Source organism: Sceloporus undulatus, chromosome 6 (genome assembly GCF_019175285.1).
Source record: "Sceloporus undulatus isolate JIND9_A2432 ecotype Alabama chromosome 6, SceUnd_v1.1, whole genome shotgun sequence".
Classification (NCBI taxonomy): domain Eukaryota; kingdom Metazoa; phylum Chordata; class Lepidosauria; order Squamata; family Phrynosomatidae; genus Sceloporus; species Sceloporus undulatus.
In genome coordinates this window covers 117,325,539-117,339,776 of record NC_056527.1, presented here as the reverse complement: position 1 = coordinate 117,339,776, position 14,238 = coordinate 117,325,539, and the positions used below count along the sequence as shown (strand labels likewise).

At 44.0% G+C, this 14,238-nt stretch overlaps 1 protein-coding gene across 1 annotated transcript in view; it reads left to right on the top strand.

The window, feature by feature from the left end:
- Nucleotides 1-14,238, top strand: part of CLDN7 (claudin 7) — a 23,019-nt gene extending 8,781 nt beyond the window's left edge. Inside the window, exons 2-4 of the mRNA XM_042475532.1 lie at nucleotides 8,288-8,452; nucleotides 11,096-11,180; nucleotides 12,504-14,238. Coding sequence (XP_042331466.1) covers nucleotides 8,288-8,452; nucleotides 11,096-11,180; nucleotides 12,504-12,672 — 419 coding nt within the window. The 3' untranslated portion in view covers nucleotides 12,673-14,238. The remainder of the gene's footprint in view (nucleotides 1-8,287; nucleotides 8,453-11,095; nucleotides 11,181-12,503) is intronic.

Sequence of the window (14,238 nt, the reverse complement as noted above, 5' to 3'; positions counted from 1 at the left end):
GCCTGGAGCCAGAAAAGAGTTAAAGCGGTGCCAAACTGGATTATTTCTCCACTGTGGATGCATCCTTGGACAGCGAGGTGGTCTCTGGGGAAACAAGACTGTATGAAATGCTGGGAAGGGGCTTTGGGGATGATGGGAGTTGTTGTCCCCCAAAATCACTTTTGCAGAACTCTCAGCTTTCCTTCATTGTCTGAGATGCTGAAAATCATACCCCAGAAATGGTAACTTCTTAAGCCTTGATGCCAAATCTGGTTTGTAACCCATTTTAGGTGGCGAATCAGGATTGTAACCCAGATTTGGGCTTGTAAGCCATTTTGGATGAGCAGCTAGTTGAAAGGGCAAAAAAATTACACTGGGCCCTTGGTATCTGCTGGGTTTTGTTTCCAGGACCCCCTATAGATACCCAAATCCATGGGTACTCAAGTCCCTTTAAAGGCAGTGGCATAGGAAAATAGCATCCCTTACCTAAAATAGCAAAATCAAAGTTTGCTATTTGGAGTTTAGATGTTTTGGGGTTATTTTTAAGTCATGGATGGTTCAATCTGTAGATAAAGAATCGGTGGATATGGAGGGCCGACTGCCTAAAATGGCAAAATTAAGGTTTGCCTTTTGGAAGGTATGTATTGTTTGGAATACAATACATATCTTCAAGCTATGGATAGTTGAATCAGTGGAAAAAGAATCTGTGAATACACAAGGTCAGCTGTACAAATCTGGGTTCTGGAGGGAGAGGGGTTATTTTATTTGAGAAATCCTGCTGGGATCTGCAACTGCCAAAATGTCTTGAAAAATGACGCTTCCTTGCCCCCCAAAACAGGGGCTCTGCCTCTAATGCCTCCCAAACCCTGCTTTAGCCACTAGGCCCCACTCTCCTCTTCTGTCTCTGAAACTGATCATATCGGTTTCAGTGAAACTATTTTTTTCCACTGAAGCTTGGCTGGTGAGTGGTGTCCGTTGTAGCTCAGCGCATTTGCGTGCGCACCTGTCCCTGGGGAGAGGTGATGTCACATTACCTGTGGGGAGAGCAAGAGCGATGGGTGGGGCAGTCCGGGCTTGAATTCCGATCAGCCACCCGGCCAAGCGTGCCATGAAAGTTGGAGCCGGGAAGGGCCTCTTTGCAAACCCAAAGAGCTCTCATTCGCTGTCTTTTTCTCCCACACGTCAACACCTGGCCAGCTCTGAGCATCCATTTTTCTCCACTGTCTCCACCAGATATGTCCAAAATGGCCACCACATTGGCCTAAAATGGCCACCGAGTCGGTGGCATTAAGAAAAGTTAAGGGCAAGTTTTGAGTTCTTGCCATTGCCTGAAGAGAGCAAGTTTCACGTTGTCAGTAACTCAATTCTTATCATTTATGATATGTCATGATGTATCATCTATATTTTGAGAGTCAGTGTGGTATAGTAGTTTGAATGCTAGACTATGGCCCTGGAGATCAGGGTTCGATTCCTCGCTCAAGCATAAAACCCATTGGTGACCTTGGGTAAGCCACACACTCTTAGCCTCAGAGGATGGCAATTGGCAAGTCTCCTCTGAAGAAACTTTCCAAGAAAAATGATAGGATGGCTTTGGGGTTGCCATACGTCAGAAATTGCGGAGGCACACAACAACAACAAATACATATAGTAATGTAATACAGGTTAGTCTCCCTTATCCGAAATGCTTCGGACCAGAAGTATTTTGGAATTTGGATCCTGCCCCCTCAATTTTTGAACATTTGCATAAGGAAACATCTTGGAGATTTCTGTTTTGTATATTCCTTATACATATAACCTGAAGGTAACTTTATACACAATATTTTTAAAATACTGTTGTGCATGAAACAAAGTTTGTGTATGCTGAACCATCAGAAAGCAAAGGTGTCACTATCTCATAATATTGGATTTTGGAGTATTTGGGGATTCCGGATAAATGAGACTTAACCTGCAGCTGTTTCAGAACACCTTCAAATTCTCATGCGCTGCTTTGAAAGGCAGGGAGCTTGGCAGCGTTCTTTTGTTTGTTTTTGGGGACTACAGCCCCATAATATGCTTGGTGGATTCTGGGTGTTGTAGAGCCCAAAAGACCCATTTCCACATTGCCACGATGGCTGGGGAATTCTGGGTGTTGCAGTGCCCAGCCGCAAGTTATAACTTTTCCACGCTCATTTCATGCCAGCAGCTGTAGCCAAGAAGGTAACTTTTCTGAGTGGCCATGCTGGTTGCAGCATGCTGAGCAGTATAGTCCTCAGAGTCCTCTTTCCAATTAGCCATGCTAGTAGGGGGATTATGGGGACTTGTAGTCCAAAATAAGAACCCATTAAATTGAGTGAAGCATCATCAGATAGAGAATATGGCAGGGTCCAAGTAGCGTGGCTTTTTGTAACGGTGCAATTGTGATCTTATCTGTGGCCATTTCCTTCAGCCGGTTTCCATTCTGTTTGGATTTGTTCCTAGAACACCTCTTGGAAACATCATTGTTTTCTTTTCACAGCATCACAGAAACTGCATCTACACTGCAGAGTGAATGCAGTCTGATACCGCTTTAACCGCCATGGCTCCAGTTCCATGGCTATGGGATGCTGGGGTTTGTTGTTTTGTGAGATATTTAGCCTTCTCTGAGAGCGCTCTAGTGTCACAACAAGCTACAAATCCCAGGATTCCATAGCATGGAGCCATGGCAGAGAAAGCGGTGTCAATCTCTAATGTGGCAACAGCCTGGATCTCCATATTTAGCTCTAAATGTTTCATATTTCCCTCCTCTCTTTATCATACATTCTCCTGTCCCAAGGGATTGCCACATCAGTAATTCAAGGTTTCTTCTTCTCAACCATGGTTAGTTCTGTCATATTATCTTCTATTATTTTTTTAATCTGAACAATGAACTCTATAGGGATTTTTACAACTTTTGCAGGCCTATCATCCTCATCATTTATATGGTGCCTTTTCCTCTGAAACTGGGACTTTAGGAAGCTCACTAGTTAAAATGAAAAAAGGAACCTTACAAGTTAAATCTTAAAATAAAAAGGAAGGTTACAAGTTACAATGATGCTCTGCTCTGGGCCCACAACAAACTCCAGCTCCCAGAATACCATAGCCTTGAGCCAGGGCAGTTAAAGCAGTACCAAACCGGGTTATTTCTCCAGTGTGGATGCAGCCAAAATGTGTGTGTTCTTCCTCCGTAATAAATGTTGCCATATTGACCACACTCTGATGTTGCGTGGCCATTTACACGCAGTTTACTCAGTGTTGTACGGAGGAAGAGGGGATTCCCACAGGCAGGTCTTTAGGAGCTCTGCTTGTCCTCTGGGTTGTTCATGGAGCCCACAAAGAGTTAAATAAGGTGTGTTTTTATTGCTCTCTGCTAGCAAAGTTCTCTTTTAGACTTTGACTTCTTTCCACCTCCTTGAAATTCTACCTGGAGAGAGGCCAAAGGTGGGAAACGGAACGGAGGTGTCATTCTAGATTGCCTTCCACTTTTCTTTCTGTGCCACTTGGGGATTTGTAGTTCTCCAAAATCACTTTTCTAAAGTCTGCTTCTGGAAAGTAAGATGTTGGAGAAGGTGGAAATTTGAAATAACCCTGCTGTCCACCTGTTTGTTGTTGCTGTGTGCCTTCAAGTCCTTTCCGACTTATGGCAACCCTAAGGTGACCTATCATGGGGTTTTCTTGGCAGGTTTCTCAGGAGGAGGGTTGCCATTGCCATCCTTTGAGAGTGTGCCCAAAATCACCCAGTGGGTTTCCATGACCAAGAAGGGATTCGAACCCTGATCTCCAAGTCCCTGGAATCCCCATGATGCATGGAAGGGTTTCCCAAAAATAAATCATTGTGCGAAGGTTTTGTGCTGTTGTCTGATGAATTAGGATTGTGTGATTTTCAAACCCATCTTGTGCAAAGATCAATCTCTTCGTTCAATGAATGAAATCTTTGCCTGGGGGAAAGACGATCCATTGGACATAAATGGACAGACTTTGAGTGTTTTTGGCTGTAGAAACAGGAAAGGCAAATATCATCCTCGACCATTATGGGATTAGTTGGCACTTAAAAGCTTTGAAGGAAAGCCTCCTTGGTTAAGCTGAATAATGGAGGGCTAGCCATGTTTAGACAATTGGGTTCTTTAGGAGGCAGAAGATCCGTGGAACTCAGTGCTGTTTCCAACAGATATCGGCCCAGTAAGAAATACTAGGTCCCTGCTACAGCTTTATTCAACATGTTGTTTTATTTAATTTTTATCATGCTTTTCTCCCAAATGGGACCCAAGTTGGCTCACATACTATGAATTTTACAAAAGGGTATGTGAATCAAAGAGTCAATGTGGTATAGTGGTTTCAGTGTTAGAGTAGGACTTTGGAGACCAAGGTTCAAATCACTACTCAGCCATGGAAACCCATGAGGTAACACTGAGTAAGTTGGAGAGGAAGGTAAATCTCCTTGACAGATGGCCATCCAGCCTTTGTTTAAAGACCTCCTAGGAAGGAGCCTCCACCACACTCCCAAGGAAGGAGTGTGTTTCACTGTCAAACAGCTCATTGTCAGAAGGTTCCTCCTAATGTTGAGGTGGAATCTCTTTTCCTGCAGCTTGCATCCATTGTTCCGGGTCCTAGTCTCTGGAGCAGCAGAAAACAAGCTGGCTCCAGGGACATAGCTAGGATTTTAGGAGGGGGGGGTCCAGACTAAGTGCCACCATTATAATGGGGCTTGGGTGCGGTGGCGCAGCTGCACACACCATTCATTTTTCTAATGGAAGGGGGGGCCCGGACCCCAAGAAGCCCCCCCTTGGCTACGTCCCTGCTGGCTCCCTCCTGAATATGACATCCCTTCAAATACTTAAACAGTGCTATCATATCACCTCTTAACTGTCTCCAGCCTAAACACCCCCAGCTCCCTAAGGCATTCCTCATAGTCATAGGGCATGGTTTGAATCCTCACTTGGCTATGGAAACTCACTGGGTGACCTTGGGGAAATCATACTCTCAGCTTCAGAGGAAGGCAATAACAAACCCCTTATGAACAAATCTTGCCATGAAAACCCCATTATAGGGTCACCATAATTCAGAAATAACTTGAAATAACAAACAGGAATTAAAACCTAATACAGTGTGACCCCCATATCCTTGACTTCAGGATCTGTGGTTTCACATACCCTCATCTGAAAAAATACAGGAGGCCCTTGGTACCCACTTGAGTTTGGTTCCAATCTGGGCCAAGAAAACCCCATTATAGCTTTGCCTTAGCGTCGCCATAGGCCGGAAACGACAGGTACACAACACACATTAATGTATCAGTACTTAAAAGACTATAAAATAATTTAAAAAGAAGAAACACACAATAAAAATGCAGCACATACAGAGAGAGATCCTAAAACAGGTTCATACTGGGAGAGATGGTCATTCACAGATTGTGAAGGTCATGTATGAGCGGTGTGCCAGCAAAACTTTGGGTTCTGGATTTGAAAAGCTTTCCTACCTAACTGAGGAATCAACTAGTTGTATTTGTCGAGAGTTTACAACAGCAACAACATACTCTCCAACTGTCCTGATCTGATAGGGACAACCCAGATCAATCCTCTGCCTTCCTGCTTTTCCAGCTGCTTTTAAAATGTCCCAGTTTCTCTCTTCTCCCCCATTTCCCCCTCCCTTACTTCTATTGCTGGAAACTGAATTTAAAGGGGGAAAATGCTTTGCACTCAGTTAACGCAGCAGGAGGAGAGAAAGAAAAAGGCAGAATGGTATCCTTCCCAGTCAGCTCCAGCAAAAGCAAACTGCTGCAGCATCTCCCAGCTTGTCTGCTCTTCCTCATTAATAACCTTTGCCCTTTTTGGGCACACTTTGAGGTTCTTTGGCCCCACATGTCTCGGTTTTCACCTGTACAATGTTGGAGACCTGCTCTTTCAGGTTGCTTTGTGTTGTCCAAAATCACCCTCTGTGTCTCCGGATGACTCCCCGGATGACTTTCAAGAGTTTCAAGATGGTGATTCATTTCTGTTTGCCCTCCCTGGCTCCATTCATCATTCTGCAAACATATTTTTCTTGTTTCTTGTCCCCACCCTGTTCTTAGGTGGCTTCCCCATTCAAGTGTTGACAGCCACACTTTCTTCACTCACTTTTCTAAACAAGTTGTCTAGATGACCTCAAATTGTTGGGCGTTCACTTCCCTGGAACCACACCATGGGGTTTTCTGTTTTTCCACACGTTTCCCTGTAGACCATAGAAAATGTAACTGGGTTGCGGGATTAGACTGAAGTGGACAACCAAATGAATTGCGGTTGTGGCTGTGAATCTCCACTTGGTTTTACAATTGTTTGAACCACACTTGTTGCTTTTATTAGTAATAATTTACAGTAGGCCTTTGGTATCAATTGGGGTCTGGTTCCAGAAACCCCTGTGGATGCCTAATCCACAGGGGGACCAGATGTCCTCCTTTCCAAGACATATTCTCCATTTCAGCCTTCTCTCCAGGAGGAATGTCAATATGTCCTCCATTTCGGGAACGACTAAGAAGCATGCGTTTACATTTATATGAGTATTTTTAGCTTTTTTTTTTACATTGAATGTCTGACATTTTGCAGCGCCTTGTCCTCCTTTGTTGTTATGACATCTACCCTATATATATATAGAGGTGCACGTGTGTATATATATATATATATGTGTGTGTGTGTGTGTGTGTGTGCATGTGTTGCACAATGTTGCTATCATATCTAACTTTATTTCAGCCAACAGGCCATTAGACAACAAAGTGGTGTGTATGTGTGTGTGTGTGTGTGTGTGTGTGTGTGTGTATATATATATATATGCCCTACCCTATATATATAGAGTGTATAAAGCACATAAGCATATATATGTTTGACTCCTTCATCTACAGCAGGGGTAGGCAACCTTTTTGAGCCGGGGGCCGGGTTGCTGTCCCTCAGACAACTGGGGGGCCGAAGCCAATAAATAAATAAATAATTTAAAAAAAAATTAAATATATAAATAAACCAGGACAAATGTAGGACAAAATTTTCAAATGGAAGACACTTTTTTTAAAAAATGGAGGACACAGGTTGCCTACCCCTGATCTACAGTCTTAAGTGCCACCAGCTCACTGTTATTTTGAGCAACTAAAGATGGCGGAAGCTGGAAGCGTTTGCTTCTATAAAAATAATGTTCTTTGTTAATCCTGCTAATACATATATAAACACACACACCCCAAATGTATTCCTCTCCTGGTTTTCCCCACGGTTATAATGGGTGTTATATCTTTCACCAGGCTACAACTCCCAGTAGTCCCAGTCAATGGTGAGGAATGCTGGAAGGTGTAGTCCATTGAAACACAACATTTGCTGTCAACACACAATAGTTGGTTTGTAGCGATGATCTGAGTGCCAAATTTTCCTGGGCAAGGCTTGGTACGAATATCTTTTTGGACTATGATTTCCCAGAATCCCTCTGACCCATGCTGGCTAGAGGATTCTGGGAGCTGCAATCCAAAAATTAATATATCCAAGCTCTGTTTTTGGGTTTCCTGGAGCAGCAGGACCCTAATAGAGGACTGAGTTCTCAAAAAGGAAAGGGAAGAGGATGGTTTGTTGGAGTCGAATCTGTCAGGATTCCTAGCTTTCCCAAAACAGGGTTGCCTTTTGGTCTTTCTGACTTGTTTAGAGATGTGAAAGCCTGGGAAGAAAAGGGAAAATGGGGGAGAACCACTATTGTCCTATAGTTGTCTCCCCCAAAAGGCCTTTTTTTACTGGAAAATTAGATTTTAAAATAGTTTATTTTAGAATAATAAATGAATAATGGATAAAATGTATAAGACCAGGAGCTATTCATATATTTGGAACCAGCATGGTGTAGTGGTTTGAGCGTGGGACTATGACTCTGGAGACCAGGGTTCAAATCCCAGCTCGGTCATGGAAACCCCCAGGTGACTTCCTCAGAGGAAGGCAGAGGCAAACCCCCTTTAAGCAAATCTTGCCAAGAAAACTCCATGATTGGTTCGCCTTAGGACTGTCATAAGTCAGAGAGGACTTGAAGGCGCATGACAACTTTATGCCAAACCCAATTATGTACAAGGCATTTTGGATCTCTAAAGCCACAAAGCCACTTTCAGTCTGTAAAAGGGTGCAGATGTTGGACATTTTCTATTTTTAAGGAATTGCTCATTTGGGGTCTGGAAAAAGGGTCTTGTCTGCTTTCATGGCCACAAATTGTACCTCTCTCCCCTTTGACTACAACTTCCACAATCTGCCAACCACAACGACTATGCTGGAAATGTTCATCATCTGGAAATTTGACCTCTTTCTTTCCCCATGTTCCTCTTTTTTCCCAGCCTCTCTCCAAGCCACCCGGGCCCTGATGGTGGTCTCTATTGTCTTGGGGGTCATCGCCATGGGCATTGCCACCATGGGAATGAAGTGCACCCGCTGCGGAGGGGACGACAAGACCAAGAAGGCACGCATTGCCATGGGAGGAGGGATTGTCTTCTTGGTTTCCGGTAAGTCAAACTAACAAGGAACAAGATGCATGCCATGCCCAGCAAAGTTGCATCTTGGAAATGGTGCAATGTCATGGGCTGCATCCACACTGGAGAAATAACCCAGTTTGACACCACTTTAACTGCCCTGACTCAAGGCTATGGAATTCTGGGAGTTGGAGTTTGTTGTGGGCCTGGAGCGGAGCAGAGCTTAAGGAAGGAAGGCCCCAGAACATACTCCAACTTCCAGAATTCTATAGCCTTGAGTCAGAAAAGAGTTAAAGCGGTGCCGAACCGGGTTATTTCTCCAGTGTGGATGCAGCCATACTCTCCAACATGGCCTTCCAGGAAAATGAAGTGTCTGAGATCACCCAGTGGGTTTCTATGGCTGAGCCAGGATTTGAACCCTGCTGCTTCCCAGAGTCCTAATCCAACATTCAAACCACTACCCCTACACACTCCGTAACAAGCCCTATTATATTTCTTGTGTTACTTTCCTCGCACCCCATGGCATCCTGGGCTGCCTCATCTCCAAGATCTGGGGAAACGACACAATATTGTTCAAATAAACAGACGGGATACATCTGCATTGCAGAAATAAGGAAGATAAGAAAGCACCTCTGAACATATGCAGAGTGTCTGATAGGTGGTATGGTTTTGTGACAGAATGCATGCAGAGGTTGGAGAGGGGAAATAAGTCTTTTGGACAACTCCCAGAAACCCCCTGCCAACATAGCATAGCCATGCCGGCTGGGAGAGTATGGGAGTTGTGGTCCAAAAAAGTAACTTTGCAAAGTTCTCTGGTGGTTGAAGTTGTTATGCTCTGGACAGACTGTCCCCAGGGAATGTTTTCTGCCTATACAGTATTGTTATACTGTATACTATATAGGCATACCTCAGTTAATAAAGGCTGCAACTGCACAGCAGAATTAATGCAGACTGACACGGCTTTAACTGCCGTGGCTCAGTGCTGTGGAATTCTGGGACTTGTAGTTTTGTGAGATGTTTAGCCTGTCAGAGAGCTCTGGTGCCCCAACAAATCCCAGGAGTCTATAGAATTAAACCATGGCAGTTCATTTGCCGTCAAACTGCATTATTTCTGCAGTTCAGATACAAAATGCAATGATTTCCCTTCCTTTTTTGCTGTTTCCACTCCATAGTGCAGGAATGGGAAGTGTGCTGACTTCCAGTGTGGTTGAATTGCAGCTCCCATCATTCCCCACCATTGGCTTAGCTGGCTAGGGCTGATGGCCTTTGCAGACCAGTGACATCTAGAACACTGCATAGGGCTACCAGATCGTGAATTCTTTATTTAAAGCAAACTTTTGCAGGACCTTAAAAAGCATGCAGACATTTTTATACTGGCTTTGGTCTTAAGCCTGCTGATGGGATGCAAGATCCTCCTTTTCCTGCTCCTCAGTCTTTGCCGTTTGTCCACAGATTAATCGGCTGTTTCCTTGGTATCCTTTTCAGTCTCTGTAAACATCATAAACCACTCCAAAGTGGAGTTTGTTCTTGTAGATCCTGCAATTAGCTTTGTCCACAATGAGAGCAAGGCATTTTAAAAGTAGTAATGGTGTATCTAAATGGACATGCATTCCTAGCTTTTGGATAACCAGTGGAGACCAGTAGTAGCTGGTGGCTCCCATGTCAGTAGGACTGGGAATCCTATCCACGCTTTAAGGAGCTATCCAAGTTCAAAACCTTTTTCCTGAATTTTCCTGAATTCTTGGATTTGTACTTTTGTAAGTGAGCTCCAGTGCCACAACAAACTATAGATCCCAGGATTCCATAGTATGGAGCCATGACAGATAAATCAGTCTCAAACTGACTTCATTCCACAGTTTAGATACAGGCCCAGTTTAAGTAGATTTAACATTCATTTATGTCAGCAAGTACCAATTACTAATAGCTAAGATTAAGGGATTTTAGTGAATTTAACCATATGTAATGAAGAACTGATCTTTTGACTAACTATAAAGCTAGTAAGTGCCAGCATGGTGTAGTGGTTTGAGGGTTGGGCTGTGACTCTGGAGACAAGGGTTTGAATCCTGGCTTGGCCATGTAATCCCACTGGGTGGCCTTGGGCAAGTTGCACTCTCTCAGCCTCAGAGGAATGGCTCCTTTTTTGCGCCCTCAAAAGGGCGCCATAGCTACAGCAGTGCAGTTATGCAGCGCTCCTTTGACGCTGTGGCGTATGGATGCAGTACCTGAGGAGCGCCATGACGCTATGCTCAGTGTGGAGCAGCGCACAAAATAAAATTGGGGCGCAATTGGGGTGTGCATCATCTGGATGCAATGGCCCAACTCTGCCCCCAGGCCGGCCTGGCTGGTCTGAAGAGGGTCTATGACTCTGGAGGCCAGGGTTCGAATCCTGGCTGGGCCCTGAAACCAATGGGGTGATCTTGGGCAAGTCACATGCTCTCAACCTCTAGGGAAGGCAATGACAAACCTGCTCTGAATCTTAGGGTTGCCATAAGTTGGAAACAACTCCAAGGCACCACAACACCACCAACAAAAGCTGGTTTTTTACACACCTGTAGGCTCATTTTAAAATGCATTTTTTTAAAACTTGGAGGGGGGCAGATAATGAACTGGAAGGAAAAGGGAAAAAGCCAAATGGACTAGCATTGAACTGATCTTTCTTTTTTCCTTGGATTCCAGGTTTGTGCTCCCTGATCGCTTGCTCCTGGATTGGGAATCAGACTGTGCAGGATTTCTACAATGCCTTGGTGCCCGTCAACTCAAAGTGAGTTCTCTCCTGCGAAGCTGGATGGGAAAGCTATAATATTATATGGGAATAGGAGAGAAATGGAATGGGGGAATGTGTTTCCACCATTCATGGGCAACACCTTAGAAACACTTTTTTGAATGGACTGCAATTCCCAGAATCCCCTAAGCCACATGGCCCTATTTTCAAACTAGAAGGCAGCGGTGGAGAGAATGTGGCTCACAGACCACATCTGGACCCTGAACTATTTAGCAAGCTTTTATAGTTATGCTTTAACCCACTCTCCATGGTTTTCATTTGTGGTTAAAAATGGCATTGAGGTTTGCTGCCAAAATTTCAAAGGTCTGGGATGTGTAGTTCAAACATGACAGTGGGCCCTTGCTTCCAGGACCCCAAAAATCTGTGGATGCGCCAGTCCCATTAAAAACAATTTCATAGTAAAATGGTATCCCTTATATAAAATGGCAAAATCCTAGTTTGCTTTTTGGAACACACACACACATACATACATATTTGGCCCTTCGTTTTTTCGGGGGATCCATTCCAGACTCCCTGGAAAAAAAGGAGGCTCATGCTTATTCAAGCCCCATAGGCTTGAACGGAGCATGCCACTGTGTGCAGTGTGCATCCCTTTGCAAATAGTGGAGGACCCAGATCTGTGTATTAGGAGGAGGACTGTATATGTATAGAGTGCACCCACACTATATGCGGCTTCCTGCTTATGCGGAAGCCATTTGACAATATAAACAATGGCGGGCATCCACACACCCCATGGTTTCCTATAGAGCATGAGCATACATGGATTTTCCCTTACGCAGGGGAGTCCAGAACGGAGCCCTGTGTAAGGAGAGGGCCCACTGTACTGTATTTGAATATTTACAAACTCTGGATGGTTGAATCCATGGTTAAAGTCTCCGTAGATACGGAGGGCTGACTGTACCTTGTCTAAATCTCCATCCTTGGGCTCTGCACAAGCTCCCTCAACAAGTTTTATTGTTGTTTCTGTATTTGTAAGGGTGTATCTACACTGTAGAAAATATGCAGCTTGACACTGCTTTAAGTACTGTAGTTCTAGCCTATGGAATCCTGGGATTTGTGGTTTTGCAAGGTCTTTAGCCTTCTCGGCCAAAGTGGGCTGGTGCCTCACCAATCCCAGGATTCTGTAGGATGGGGCCATGGCAGTTAAAATGGTGCATGCTCTCAGCCTCAGAGAAGACCATGACAAATCTCCTCTGAACAAATCTTGCCAAGAAAACCCCATGATAGCTTCACTTTAGGGTCTCCATAAGTTGGAAATGGCTTGAAGACACGCATCAACAACATATTTTTTTACCTTTCCAGGTACGAATTTGGAGCGGCCATTTTCATCGGTTGGGCCGGTTCCGCGCTGTTGTTGCTGGGCGGAGGGCTGCTGTCCTGCTCTTGCCCCTCCAAAGATGGCTACAGTGGCCGCTCCTATCCGCAAGGGAAGGCCATTTCCAAACCTCCCAGTAGCAGAGAATATGTTTAATTGCAGCCAGAAGCACCTGAACACCCACCAGTCCCATAGACACCCGGAATACCACTGAACTGCTCCCCATAGCCCATCATTGGGGGGACTTTGAACTTCTACCCCCTTGGAGGTGCTTTTAATGTTCTTCATTTCATTGCCTTTTATTTTTTAAAATTGTGTTACCTTTTTAAGCAACAACAACAACTGGCTTTGTAATTATTTAGCAATCCCCGTGTAATGTTATTTTTTATCATTGGCAGCATATGGATCTGCAGAATAAATCATCAGTGATTAACTTGTGCGTCCTGAAAACGTTTGCTAGAGTAGAATAAAGGCACAGATTTTAAATTTTCTCTCCCACTTTTGCAGGGCAACAGGGACCTGTTTTAACACACTTTTATCATTCCTATGATTGAATAAATGTAAGTTTGAAATTGACTTCTGCAGATATCACAGAGCCCCAAAAGGCAGAATCAAGTTCCCTTGGAAGAATCCTGACAGATGCAAATCCATAACTGGGAAAGGAACAGAGCTTGGAGAAGTTACCTTTTTTTTGGGGGGGGGCAACACCTCCCAATTTCCCTGGCTGTTGGCTTGGGGATTCTGGGAGTTGTAATCCAACAGGATGCGTTCTCCAAGCTCTGTAAAAGAACGTTAGAGAGCTTGGGGTTTCTTATGTGTTGCTGTGGGTCATTTAACCATCAGATGGGTAAACCCCAAATTATCAAGTTGCTCTTTAGAAATTTTATTCTCCTGTTTTTGGATTGCAGTTCCCAGAATCCCACTGTCCCTGCTGGTGGAAGGATTCTGGGAACTGTAGTCCAAAAGATGGCAACACATCCAAGCTCTGAGAAATGATATTATTAAGTTTTTGGAAGCCTGTTAAGGACTTGCAAAGAAGAAGAGACTACATAGCCCAGATTCCTGTGGCATTTGGTATTGTAGAGGTGGGAATGGTGGACTGTGTAATGTTGGACTGCAACACCCAGCAACACCCAGCAGCCCCATGGCCAGCATCGCCAATGGTGAGGGATATTGGGAGTTGGAGTCCAACCGCATCAGTAGGGGTGTGTGATTTTTCGCCCTTGAGATATTGTGGCTCACGTTGAATGTTGTGCGCGTGAACATAGCTATGTGTACTCACATTTAAGTGCACAAACACACAATGGTGTCATTTGCTGAGATTTGGATGAAACCCATCATCAGAGCTTGAGAAGGGAATCTAATATCCATCACTTCACCCCAATGCTAAATTTCCCCATTAAGCATAATTTCACTCCATTTTTAAATTTTTTCTGCACTCTGTGATATTTCTTTGATTGATTAATTTTAAATTTCAAATTTAAATTTTAAATCTCTCTTTTTTTGTCATGGCTTGGAGGGAAAGGGGGAGATGGAGAGAAGGATTTGCAAGCTTGGCCAGGAACAGAGGTATTCGTAGAGTAATAAGTTGCCTTATTTAAAGCACTGCAACTCAATCGGGTTGTATATGCATCTGTGTATTTTTTTAAAATTCATTGTCTCTTTATGTTGCTGGGAATTGATATTTTTTTTTGTATATAATAAAGACTGTTTTGGACAAAA